We start from the raw sequence: 13461 nt of genomic DNA, 5'->3' as shown, positions 1-13461 counted from the left end.
AGGGATTATTGTCTGCATAAAGATTTCAGCATATAAATCACCAGTGCTCTCTCCCCAGGACCTTTTTAATGGGTGCAACACCCGGTTAAAATTGTAGCCTCCTAGAAGTCTAACTGTGGCTACTAACTTTTTGTGTATATTTATTAAGGCTGCACGACTAATCACGAATGCGGTTTTAAACCGCGATTAATTGCCGCGGTTTAAAAATCGCGAGAGAACAAGATTTAAAAAAAATAAAAAATATTCAGATCGGCATGAAAACAGAGGCGGAGAGGGAGGATGAGAGGCGGACCAGTGTGCGGCCGTGGGCGGACTTGAGAATTCCTGCGAAACGGCCATTTTGGAAGAGATTGAAGAGTGTGTGGGAGTCATCTGGGACTGGTGTGGCGGTGGGAGAGCTCAAAGTTGTGAGCAATAAAGTGAGTATTGTACAAAAACTTTAAAGTGCCTTACTGACTTTTTTTTTTAAACTATTTTGTGGTTTATATTTGTATGCTACAAGAGTGTATTGGACATTGAGAAACATGTACAGTAAGATTCTGTAGTGTACTGTTAAATAAAAATTTCTACTATGTAACCACAGCACAGGTAGAACTAGCTAATTTTATTTTAACTATTTTCTGGTTTGTATTGTTATGCTCCAAGAGTGTAGTGGACATTGAGAAACATATACAATAAGATTCTGTAGTATTAAATAAACTTTTTATTGAAAAATTAAGGTTTTGCGATTTTTTTTCCCACCCATATCGCCCAGCACTAATTATATACACACATTATATATATATATATATATATATATATATATATATATATATATATATACATATATATATATATATATACCAGTGACGTGCAGTGACGTCAGAGGATGGTGAGGCAGTGGCTAGGATACGCCTTCATTCTTTAGATATCCTTTGTTGAAGAAATAGCAATGCACATGGGTGAGCCAATCACATGAGGTATCTATGTGCAGCCACCAATCAGCAGCTACTGAGCATATTTAGATATGATTTTCAACAAAGGACATCAAAAGAATAAAGAAAATTAGATATTAGATGTAAATTGGAAAGTTATTTAAATTTGCATATGGGTTTCATATGGGTTTCATGTCCCTTTAAATGGTGTCTTGGAAAACTGGTCAACTTAGTAAACATCTGATTTTAGTCTAAAAGGATTGTAACAGAAACTCTTGCCAGATAACACAAGGCTTGCTCTGATTATGAGATCTAGAAATCCATGCCCATTAAAATATGTTTAAAACATACATTTTACTTTAATGCTGCAAATTATGCTTATAGATTCTTTCATTACATAAGGGATGAGAGTCAGAGGGGGAGGAAGAGAGACAGAGAGAGAGAAAGAGACCATGGGGGAGAACAACACATAAGGAGAGAGATGGATAGATAGAGAGAGAGACACACACACACAAGGGGGGGGGGGGGCACTGCATTTTAAAGTAATAAAACAGCAGAGCTACAGAGAGTTCAGAAAATTAGTCTATAATTTAGTGTGAAGTACAGAGGCAAGCTGCTAAGTTAGTGGGTGTAAAGTTTGAGTAAACAAAATACAAAAACGACCCTTCTATAAAAGAGTAAACAAAAACTAAACCACATTCATTAAATTATCATTTTAACTAACAGAATCTTTCAGTAAAATCTTACTTTAATAAGATGTGGGTGAAACACTGCTCTCTGTGCCTCTCTCCTGCTCTGTAAGGATTCAGGAAGTGACAGTGGCACATTCCACTGCACTTAGAGGGGAAGAACAGAACTCTCTTTTTCACTTTAGCAAAGCTAGCAGGTTCACAGGACAGCAACAAAATATATGAAAGTTGTTTTTTTGCGTTTTTGTTTTGTTTTATATGATTTAACATCCAGCCCCAACCCTATGTTCCACTTACTAATGCCTCTCACTGGATTGGTTCAGCCCAAATAGGACTGCCTCAAATAAGCAGTTAATGAGCCATGCAATGATCTTAACCACTTGCATCCAGTAGATGGCGCATCATGTTGTGTAATGGTGGGCAGACCTGATTGTGCCTCTTCATTGCACAACATATAGCTGTGAGAAAAAAAAATGCTGGGGGAAAAAATTTACAATTTTTTTTTTAAAGCCAATAAAAAAAATATATTTTTGCCCATATGAGAGGTGAAGCACTGCCTCACCTGCCTCTAGTGACTGCACATCACTGATATATACATACACACGCACGCGGTATGTAAATAATTTCAGTGAGAAACTAAAAGAGTATATATATATATATATATATATATATATATATATATATATATATATATATATATATATATATATATATATATATATATATATATATATATATACACATATATACACATACATAGAGAAAAGGATGCACTCGCCAGGATTTTCAAATCGTTACCTTTATTCCTTGTAACATTTCGGGGCGTTACCCCCTTCGCCAGACACCAACAAAAATAACATCAATCTACTTGTCCCCACCGTGCCTTATAAACCCTCACAAGTGCTCCAGAACCGAGGCCCAATCAGAGGTGCCACTCCCACCGGCTGACATCATCAGAAGGTGACCCTGTAGCCAGACTCCCTAGTGTCAAACAACATAACATATGTGAACTAACAATGTTTTAAAGTACTCTAAGCATCATACAACCAAAACAGGCATGGAACAAACATGAAAAAAACTGGGGATTATCCCACATCGGATCGTTACCGGATCAGGGTGATTGACTAATATAGCCAACAGTCTGGTTGTTATGGCAACCCTCATATAAACAACCCCCATGATCACAGGATCATAAGAAGGGGTAGTGGCTGGAACAGCCAATCACATCCTAATCAGGCCCAGTCCTCAGATGCAAAAGGATCTCCAAACTAAGCAAAGAAACCTAAAAGGCATCAAAAACATACAAATATAGTTATAGCTACAAAAGCAGGAAACAAAAACACATCAATACAGATGTAACAATAAAAATAAACAGAACGAGGCTCCAAAATCATAACAGAATGTCAATGAGTGTACAGAAATATGGTCCTAAGCATAGCAGCACTTAAAGGATTACTAACTTTTTAATTTCCAATGTTAAATTCACAAACGTTTTGATTATAAATTATAATAGCAATGTAATTTACCTGCTCAAAGTTTAAATCGAAGCCCCCTTTATCAATAATATAATATTTTATTTTATTAAGATGACATCACGTCATCCAGCCCACAAATGTGGGCCATCTAATGGCTAAGCAAACCGCCAATCGTATCCATGTTTTTTGCATTTAATTAAAATACCAAAATAAAGCAAAGACAAAAAATCCATAAAAATAAATACACACATAAAAATCCCACATCAACCACAGCAGCAGGAGGCCCTATATAGTGGAATATCCCCTCACAGGCACAATTCAAAATATGTCCTCACAGGAAGCAAAGCCAATCCAGGTGTGAATTCATGCCATTGGGGGGCCATAGTTCCCAACCTGTACGTCCATCTGGCTTTCTTCTGAAGCAGGACCTTACCCCTATCCCCCCCCCTCATGGTAGGGGCGGGACATGGTCAATAATTATTGGAGCCTCATTCTGTTTGTTATTTTATTGTTACATTTGTATTGATGTGTTTTGTTTCCTGCTTTTGTAGCTTTAACTATATTTGTATGTTTTTAATGCCCTTAAGTTTCTTGTCTTAGCTTGGAGATCTTTTTTCATCTGAGGACATGGCCTGATTAGGATGTAATTGGCTGTTCCAGCCACTACACCGTGCTTATGATCCTGTGAGTTTTTTATATGAGGGTTGCCATGACAACCAGACATCCAGAAACGATCCAATGTGGGGTTATCCTAAGTTTGTTTCCTATTTGCTCCATACCCGTTTTGGTTTTATGATGCTTATAGCAGGGCTCGACAAACCCAGGAGCCTGGGAGCCACTGGCTACTAACTGTTTTTGTTTTTTCTCCATATATCTATGTACAAACCCAACTGCCTGGCTCCTAAATATTCTTACTGGCTCCTAATTTTTAAACAGATTTGTCAAGCACCGGCTTAGAGTACTTCAAAACATTGTTAGTTCACATATGTTATGTTGTGAAATCGACACTAGGGAGTCCAGCTACCGGGTAGTCTTCTGATGATGTCAGCCAGTAAAAGTGGCACCTCTGATTTGGGGCTAGGTTCTGGAGCACTTGTGAGGGTTTATAAAAAAAAAAAAAAAAAAAAAAAACACACTGAGGGCAAGTAGATGGCTATTTTTCTTGGTGTCTGACAAAGGGGGGTAACCGTGAGTGCGCGTGTATATGTATGTATGTGTATATATATATACACACACACATACATACATACATACATACATACATACATACATACATACATTCTGGGGACCTATCTAAAAAAAAAAAAAAAAGAAATTGCAGAGTTAGAAAAAGTTCACAGAAGAGCCTCAAAACTAATGAGGGGAATGGAGAATTTAAAGGGACCATCTACATCAGAATTTTTATTGGTTTTAAAAAAAAGATAGAAAATCCTTTATTATCCATTCCTCAGTTTTGCATAAATAAGTTATATTAATATACTTTTTAACTCTGTGATTACCTTGTATCTAAGCATCTTCCGATAGCCCCCTGATCACAACTTTATTATCTATTGACTTGCCAATTAGTGATGTGTTGTGCTAACAAATTTAGAGGTTTAAATGTTATAAAGTATGAAACAATGATAGTTGTGCAAAGCTGGGGAATGGGTAGTAAAGGCGTTGTCTATCTTTTTAAACAATAACAATTTTGATGTTGACTGTCCCTTTAAGTATTTAGAAAAAGTTCAGAGAAAGGTCACAAAACTAATAAGAGGAACGGAGGATAGGCTATCCAAACTGGGTCTGTTTTCTCTAGACGAAGAAAAAAAAAGTGCTTAAGAGGTGACATGATTACTTTATATTAGGGATGCACCGAGATTTCGGCCGCAGAAATGTTTCGTCAGAAAAGGCATTTTCGGTTATTTCAGGGTTTTTTGCATGTTATTTTCGGTAAAATTATTGGGTAGCATATTCAAATGTGTTGCTAGCCTAGAGCTGCTGTTTGAATTCATTACTTGACTTACTGTTTTGCATATAATAGTTTTCTAGGACTCATTAGTAAAAAAATAAAAATAAAACTTAAATCTGATTCTGTTACACAGAACTAAATACAGAATAAGACAGTATATTGATATTTATTATTGTTTTAAGTAGGAATGCAGAAACATTTGGGCAGAAAACGGCATTATTGTTTTTTTGCCTGGATTTTGGTTTCTCGATACAATTATTGTGTAGCATATTATTGCTTTCAGATATTTTTTGTCCAATTTTAGTGTGCTACTTTCAATAAAAAAAAACTGTGGTTATTTAATTTTATTGGCTTGTAGTTTTTCAATTCAGTTTTTCATTCATTAAATAGTCTAATTATGCAAAAAGTAAAAAACTATTTTAAGCTCAGCTGAAGATTTTTTTTTGTGTGTAAGTATATTAAAGGGACACTGAAGCCAATTTTTTTCTTTTGTGATTCAGATAGAGCATGCAATTTTAAGCAACTTTCTAATTTACTCCTATTAGCAAGTTTTCTTTGTTCTCTTGCTATCTTTATTTGAAAAAGAAGGCATCTAAGTTTTGTTTGTTTCAGTACTCTGGACAGCACTTTTTTATTGGTGTATGAATTTATCCACCAATCAGCAAGGACAACCCAGGTTGCTCACCAAAAATGGGCCGGCATCTAAACTTACATTCTTGCAGTTCAAATAAAGATACCAAGAAAATTTGATAATAGGAGTAAATTAGAAAGTTGCTTAAAATGTCATGCTCTATCTGAATCACAAAAGAAAAAAATTGGGTACATTGTCCCTTTAAGATTTGTAAAGTTTGAACTCAATGGACTTGTATTTTTTCAACCTCATCTATTATGTTACTTGGCAGGAAAATTGTGGCATGAAATATACCAAAATGAGCCTAGATCAATACCTTGGGTTGTCTATTTAAAAATTATATAATAAATATTTAGTTTTGATAGGTAAAACAAAAAATAAACAAAAACTCTATTTCTGTTTAAAAGAAGTGATAGCAAAAGTACTAAAAAAAATCTGGTATTTTGGGCAAGTGTTTCTCTGAAATTCTTGGTAGCAAAGGGGTTAATGTGCATTTAAAGGGGACATGTAAGTCAATAGAAATGTGGAAAATATCTATCAGCCTGATTAGCACATATTGCATGGGACAATCTAGGGAGTATACTATAAATATAGTTTCAGAAACTTTTCTAATTCTCAAGTTGTATTCCCTATTTTGAAAAGAGTTTTTGTATTTTTGAGGAATATTTTAGGCCTGTACTTGAAAATAAGCCAGACATCAAATGTTACTACAATACATATAGTGAAATTAGCAACTTTTTTTTGTTAACCAATTTGGAGCATTATACTGATCTGTTACTGCAAATTGCACCAGGTCGCAAAATGTATTTTAGCTGTTTTTACTTCATATATGCAGGCAACATCCCATTAATTCCTATAAGATTTTAGATCTCTAACAACTGGCTGTTAGTTGTCATTGAGCCAGCAAAACTCTAAACTGCAAGATCTCTATAAGCAAACTTTCAATGAGCCTGGTATTGTAATTTATATCTAAAAAGTCCTAATGTTACCTTAAAAGTATGTTGTTTTTTTCCTGTTTAAAATCTTAAAGGGCCACTGAACCCAAATTTTTTATTTTGTGATTCAGATAGAGCATAACATTTTAAACAACTTTCTAATTTACTCCTATTATCAAATTTTCTTCATTCCTTTGGTATCTTTATTTGAAATGCATGAATGTAAGTTTAGATGCCGGCCGATTTTTGGTGAACAACCTGGGTTAGTTGTCCTTGCTGATTGGTGGATAAATGCATCCACCAATAAAAAAGTGCTATCCAGAGTTCTGAACAAAAAAAAAAAAAAAAGCTTAGATTCCTTTTTAAAATAAAGATACCAAGAGAATGAAGAAAAATTAATAGTTGTAAATTAGAAAGTTGCATGCTTTATCTGAATCAAGAAAGAAAAAAAATGGGTTCAGTGTCCCTTTAAAGTACTAAACCAATGTACTTAAAGTGAATGTAAATTTTGATGCTAAAGTGCCCGGTTTTTAAAACTTTGATTAAAAACAGGGGCACTTTAATTCATCAATATTTTCATTTCACTCCTGTTGTGAAAATAAACTTACTTTTTAATCTTCACAGCAGCTCCAGCTTCCTCCACCTGTTTCAAAGCCTCTTCCTGGGTCTAAAATGAGGTATCTGGCTTCCTCCAATCACAGCAGTGAATCAGACACTGAATCCCCCGGGGGGGGAATCTGTGATTGGAGGATGACCTATCAATCATTTCTGACATCAGAAATGGCTTGTGAGGCCGGAGGAAGCAGCAGCTGCTGTGAAGTTTAAAAGGTAAGTTTTTTGTCACAACAGGAGTGAAATTTAAATTTTGATGAATTAAAGTGCCCCTGTTTTTAATCAAAGTTTTAAAAACCGGGCACTTAAACATCAAAATTTACATTCACTTTAATTGCATAGTAAAAAGATCATAGTAACTATCAATCTGAAGAAAACTGACACATTTTAACCAAAGTTAAACTAAGAAGGCACAAACGTGCATCTATTAGGTTAGCTATACTTGGGCAATCAAGAAATTAAAGACAGATTGAGTGTTACCAGGGATTTAACCCCCCTGACTGCCCCCTAATGCAGTTGGTTACCTACACACAGCATGCTATATTTGTCAGTGTGATGAGCAGGAAATTGAAGGGGAGCAGGAAATTGAAGGGCAGCAAGAAAGTCCTCAGCCTTTCTGCTGTGTAAAAAAAAAAAACAATATATTAGGGTCCATAATTGCTCCCAGAATTTTATCTCAGATTCCCAATATATTAAAGCCATGTTCCTATAAAAATTACTATTGCCTTGTTTATATGAAGGATCACAAATAAAAATGACATGCTCCTTAAAGGGACAGTTCACCCAAAAAATGTCTCCCCTTTAAAATTCCCAATGATTCATTTTACCTGTTGGAGTGTTTTAAATTGTTTACAAGTAGCTCCTTTACCCCTATTTTGGCATTTTAAATAGCTGATTTAGCCTGTGGTATCCCAACCTATACTGAAAGTTTCTATACTGGAGTATATTCTATTGAATAGCCTAAGAGATTACACTCTCAGTGGGGGGCATGATAGTTAAGTAATAAAATGATAATTTTCCATTGTTCTCTCTAAGTACTGAACTTTGATTTGCTAGACAAATTATAAGATAAGAAAGCAAGTGTGTGTACATAAAGTGATAACATAATAAGATCTGATATTACCTGAAGCTCAACCCATTGTAATAGGCTGTGGTTTAAAAGCACAAAACCAGCTACATCAGATACACAAATAAACCGAAAAATGCTATTTCTCATACATTTTACTCTGCAGCTGGTATAACAAGTCATTGAAAATGCATTCATATAAAAACATTTTTACAGTGTACTGTCCCTTTAATTACAAAATGTGACAACCACCTTACATAGATGATCAATGTTGTGGAGGTATAATTAAAAAGGGACGTTAAACCCCAAAAAATTATTTCATGATTCAGATAGAGAATACCATTTTTAAAAAAAAGTTTCCAATTTACTTCTATTATCAAAATGTATTTCATTCTTATGTTATTCTTTGTTGAAGAGTTACCTAGGGTAGGTAGCGTGCACATGTCTGAAGCACTACATGACAGAAAATAGTGCTGCCATCTAGTGCTCCTGCAAATGTATAACATTGTTAACAAAGGATAACAAGAAAATGAAGAAAAATTGATAATAGAAGTAAATTAGAAAATTGTTTAAAATGTTATGTTCTATCTAAATCATGAAAGAAAAATTTGGGGTTTATGTCCCTTTAAGGTTCAAATGACAAGTCAGACCAACTGTATGAGCAAATAATGTAGTTTTACCTCCTATATTTTAAATAAGCAGGAAACAAAAAACATGCCAAAATTATCTGTGTATTAAATTTGTGTTTTGTTTACATTAGGTGACTGTCAATTCCCAAGTTCATTAACCAAATGTCATAAAACCAATCAATGTAAGGTTCGTGCTGTGCTGTCATAAAGATTAACAAAAAGGAGTTGGTGCTCCTAAACTTTGAACCTTTGTTAAAACTGTGTACTTTAACTTATGCGCCAAATAAAGCAATAAAGACTAAATTATATGAGAAGAAAATAGCCAGACTTATTTCACATTTTCCCCACATGTATTTAGTTCTATAAATGGGAGGTGCATATATATATATATATATATATATATATACACACATACACTTTGGACAAACATTGGAACATATTTACAAATTAAACATTTACAAAGCTATCATTGAAATATATGAATAAAACAATTCCATGTTTAAATATATTTCCACAAAATGTACACACAGATTACAAGACTGGCTGTTCGAAAAAACCATCTTACAAAAATGTACTTAAATATACTGAAAATGAGTAGAGAAAAGTGCATTTATGGATAATATATTATACTTTAACAAAACATTTAGGTTTCAGGGAGAACATTTAGGAGCCTTACACGACCAAGCAGAAAACAGACACAAGTAATGTTATCAAAAAAGCAGTTCTACTCTTCTCATTAGGTAATTGAGCACATATATTTGTACCAAATTATGTAAGTGCAAGCAGTACACATAGTTAATTGCATAATTTCTTATGTGATTTTGTTTCTGTACTAAAATGTGATTATAGCCTAATTTTATTTTGAGCTTCTAGCACTTTTTGGGGTACAACATTTTATATGTCCACCAGTCATTAGTGACAGATATATATATATATATATATATATATATATATATATATATATATATATATATATATATATATATATATATACACACACATATACATACACACACACACTTTGGATTCCTCTGACACAATAGAAAATCTAATTAATTTGCTATGTTTATTATTCTTATGCACATAAGGAAAAAAATAAATCATAATAATAGTACCACAGTACTAGTATACGGTTTCAAAGAAACAAAAAAATAAAAATTACTGGCATATTTCAGGACTGGGCTATATGAAAATTACTCAAAACAAAAAAAATTGCCTTGGTTCAAAAGGATTTTAAGTTCTTCCTAAATTTGTCCTAAAAGTAAAGTGTGTGTAATTGTTAAAGTCTCCTCCCAATGGTGATACCAAGCTCCCCAAAATCTGACATATACACATATTTGCTCACACAAATTTAAAAACTATCATGAACCAGGAAGCAGATGCAAGGGCGGACAAAAGCAAATAAAACTTGTTATCCATATTTATTTTAAAAAGCAAGGGAGGTGGTGTATGCAGGTTCAGTACATTTTAATGTTTAAGTGAATTTTTAAGACCTTTTCGGGAAGCAGTTTTTTTATTAACCCCTTGGTAAAAGCAATCCAGAAATACTGTAAGATTTAGGAAATCATACACTTTAGAAACCAGAGCTTTCCAGCAATAAGTAATTACATAAGCAAAACCATATCTAAATACAGATATAATTGCATAAAGGAAACAAAAATATAAATAAATAAGAAAAAGAATTAAAGAAATGTCTGTTATTTTTGCAGATCAATAAAGTAAGCTTAAAAATGTGACAGAGGGGGTCCCTTATTTTACTGAGCCAGCTTTATGAGCTCTACTTCACATTACTACTACTGTATATGCCAAGCAATATGTATGTTAAGGTTGGTGCTGTAGAATATTTGCAAAAAAATGAAATACATTTCTTTTAAAGGGGGGGGGGGGGGGGGAGTAAAATGATTCCCCCCCCCCCTCAGAACAATTTCACTGCCAGACAATTTTAAGACAAAATGTATATTCAAGCCACCAAGGCATGAAAATAAAAATCCAGAAATCAACATAGAAACACTTGCATGCATTAGTTCATATCTATTACACTTTGTGTCACATAATCATGTAAATAATAACACTAGATGAACACACAGTGTTGGTTTGAGAAAGGGACAAAGACATTACCTCAGCGTGAAATTAAAATGAATACCAGAACACATCGTTTGCATAATGCAGTCAACCAAAATTATGCAGCAAGTATGATGTTGGCTGATTTTATAAAGGTAATTTCAGATGTTTGCCTACAAGATCAACAAACTAAAAATACCCACTAACAATGTACTGTCCATACAAACTAATTACTAATGTCAAAAAATAATTATGGAAAATATAAGCCCTTCACTCAAACATAGCATTAAAAAAATTTGTAATGAGGGGGTGTGAACAGAAGCTCTTGATTAAAAATAAAAACCCTGACAACTTACTTTTCTTTTTCTGATGGGGACTTAAATATCTATGAATAATACCCGTAATTTCAAGCTTTTAATCTTGCCGATCATAGAGATTCAGGAGAGGCTACAGGGGAGGGATACAGGACCTTAGAGAGAAAACAAGACAAAAAGACATACTGTAACAGGGGAGTTTTCATTCGGCCCTCACCCATCCCCATCAATTTGCAGACACCAAAAGGCGATTTTGTTCTTCCGTTCTAATGATCCTTCGGTAATAGTAAGGCTTAATCCAGGGGGTTGAGTAAGATTTTTCCTCAGGGAAGTGCAGAAGAGAGCTGAGCTAGGCCTCAGGCCCCTCACCCCCCTCCCTCAGCCTCTCCCCCTCCCTACCCTCCATTGAATGGACACAAAAAAAAAAGTGTTTGCAGAAAGGAGGGAGGGGAGAGGCTTACAGTCTAGTTTCTTTAATTAAGCAAACAGCTACAACACACCCAAAAATGTCAGCAGCAATTTCAAAGCAACCAAAAAAAATGTCCGATTAGGAGTGATCTCTGAACCCTGGCTATAAATGGAAATTGCAATTACCTAGAAACCTGATAACAATGCACTTCTCATTCATCCCAACTCCCCTTTCAACGGTTACTAACGAAACACACACCAATACAACATGGAACTAGAACCTTTTAATGTACACTTTAAATAAGAGAACTACATTTTAACAAGACAGTGGATAAGTAAACACAAGCCAACACGTATTTTGATATTCAGTTTGGTTAATTTTATAATGATGAACTTTACACGCAAGACAGTTTTAGTGGCAACGCATTGACAGCCCACTTTGGCAGTAAGGGGTTAAAAGAGGGGCAAACTGCGCGCGCAGCAATCTCTGTAAAACAAACGCGTGAGCGCGCAGTGGGAGTGTGAGGCACGCGTCCTTACTTAGATCGTAGGGCGCGCATCCCTAAGAGAGCGGCGGGAGTTTGCTGGTTTCGGCTCCCAAAATCCCATCTACAATCGAGGAAGCCATTGGTTAAACGCAGCCTCCACATCTCCCCCTTCAGTTTGCTTTTGGCATTCTGACCCTTATGAACAGCAGTAACATGGAGAGAATAGTAACAACAACCCGGAAATTTCTGCTGGTAATCATATTAACAAATTATTAATGAGAGAATTAGCGATATCACACATACGAACTGTTTATATATTTTAATTTATTGACGGTGCTTGCGCACTGGATCAAGCAACTACTGCGTGACGTTACACGAGTTTTGGAAACACTTCGAAGTAAAATAATAACACAAGCGGTGTCACGTTGCCCGAGTCACTCAGGGAAATCCGCGAGCACAGGAGTTTGCGATATCTGTTAGTATGTGAAGAATCGCGCTAAAGCGATAGGCAATAGGGTTGCAAACAGTTGCTGAATGGATCAATGGATTTTTTGGGGGCTCCACGCGTGCACGCGCATCCGCTTAGCACTCGACTCTCATCTGAGGTAGCAGCAACAGAATGTTTACTTTAGCCTCGCGTCAAAACAACTTAAACGTGCAGTTAAGTGCTCACGCAATCATTTTTTTTTATTTAAACAGAGGCAAGTACACCGGTTCCGGTTTTTCCCCTTTTAATTGCCTCACCATTCTCAGATACTTCCGGTATTTTTATAAGGGCATTAATAAATAGGAGCTTACCTACACAGTGAATGAGCTTGTATCTCCACGAGTCAAGTTCTTGTCTAAAACCGCGCCTTTCTATGGAGCATTGCTGGCTTTTACACAGACTCGCCATTTTCTGTTGGCCCCCTCGCGCGGGCGCGCAGAGACCCGCCTCTCCCCCTCCTTTTTTTTTGTTCTCCTCCCTTCCTTTTTTTTTTTTTTTTTTTTTTTTCTCGAGTCTTGACAGCGTGGAAGCTGCACGCGTGATGTCACTGCGCTAAGCTAAGGACGCTGTTTTCTGTAGAGACTCGAGTTTGCCTCCCATAGAGGAGGAGATTTCTTCCAGTTTTGGTATTGCTGTTAATGGCTGGGGGTAGCTGTCACTCTTGAGGGTGAAGAGCAGCAGCAGAAAGTTTCCATGACAATACTAAAATAGAAGTAAAAGTAACCCGAGGGAGAAGGACATACGTTATATAATTTATCAGGGTTCATTTTAAAGTTCAACGTTTTTGTTTCGACTTTTGTTTTC

The 13461-nt window shown here is 35.4% G+C and overlaps 1 protein-coding gene across 1 annotated transcript in view; it reads right to left on the bottom strand.

The window, feature by feature from the left end:
- LOC128640480 (ligand-dependent nuclear receptor corepressor-like protein) overlaps positions 1 to 13099 on the bottom strand; it is a 123646-nt gene extending 110547 nt beyond the window's left edge. Inside the window, exon 1 of the mRNA XM_053692958.1 lies at positions 12969 to 13099. Coding sequence (XP_053548933.1) covers positions 12969 to 13065 — 97 coding nt within the window. The 5' untranslated portion in view covers positions 13066 to 13099. The remainder of the gene's footprint in view (positions 1 to 12968) is intronic.
- Between the last annotated feature and the right edge of the window lie 362 nt (positions 13100 to 13461).

The sequence above is a fragment of the Bombina bombina genome, chromosome 9 (assembly GCF_027579735.1).
Source record: "Bombina bombina isolate aBomBom1 chromosome 9, aBomBom1.pri, whole genome shotgun sequence".
Lineage (NCBI taxonomy): Eukaryota > Metazoa > Chordata > Amphibia > Anura > Bombinatoridae > Bombina > Bombina bombina.
Note: the sequence above shows the minus strand (reverse complement) of the source record. Positions and strands in the feature narration are given on the sequence as shown.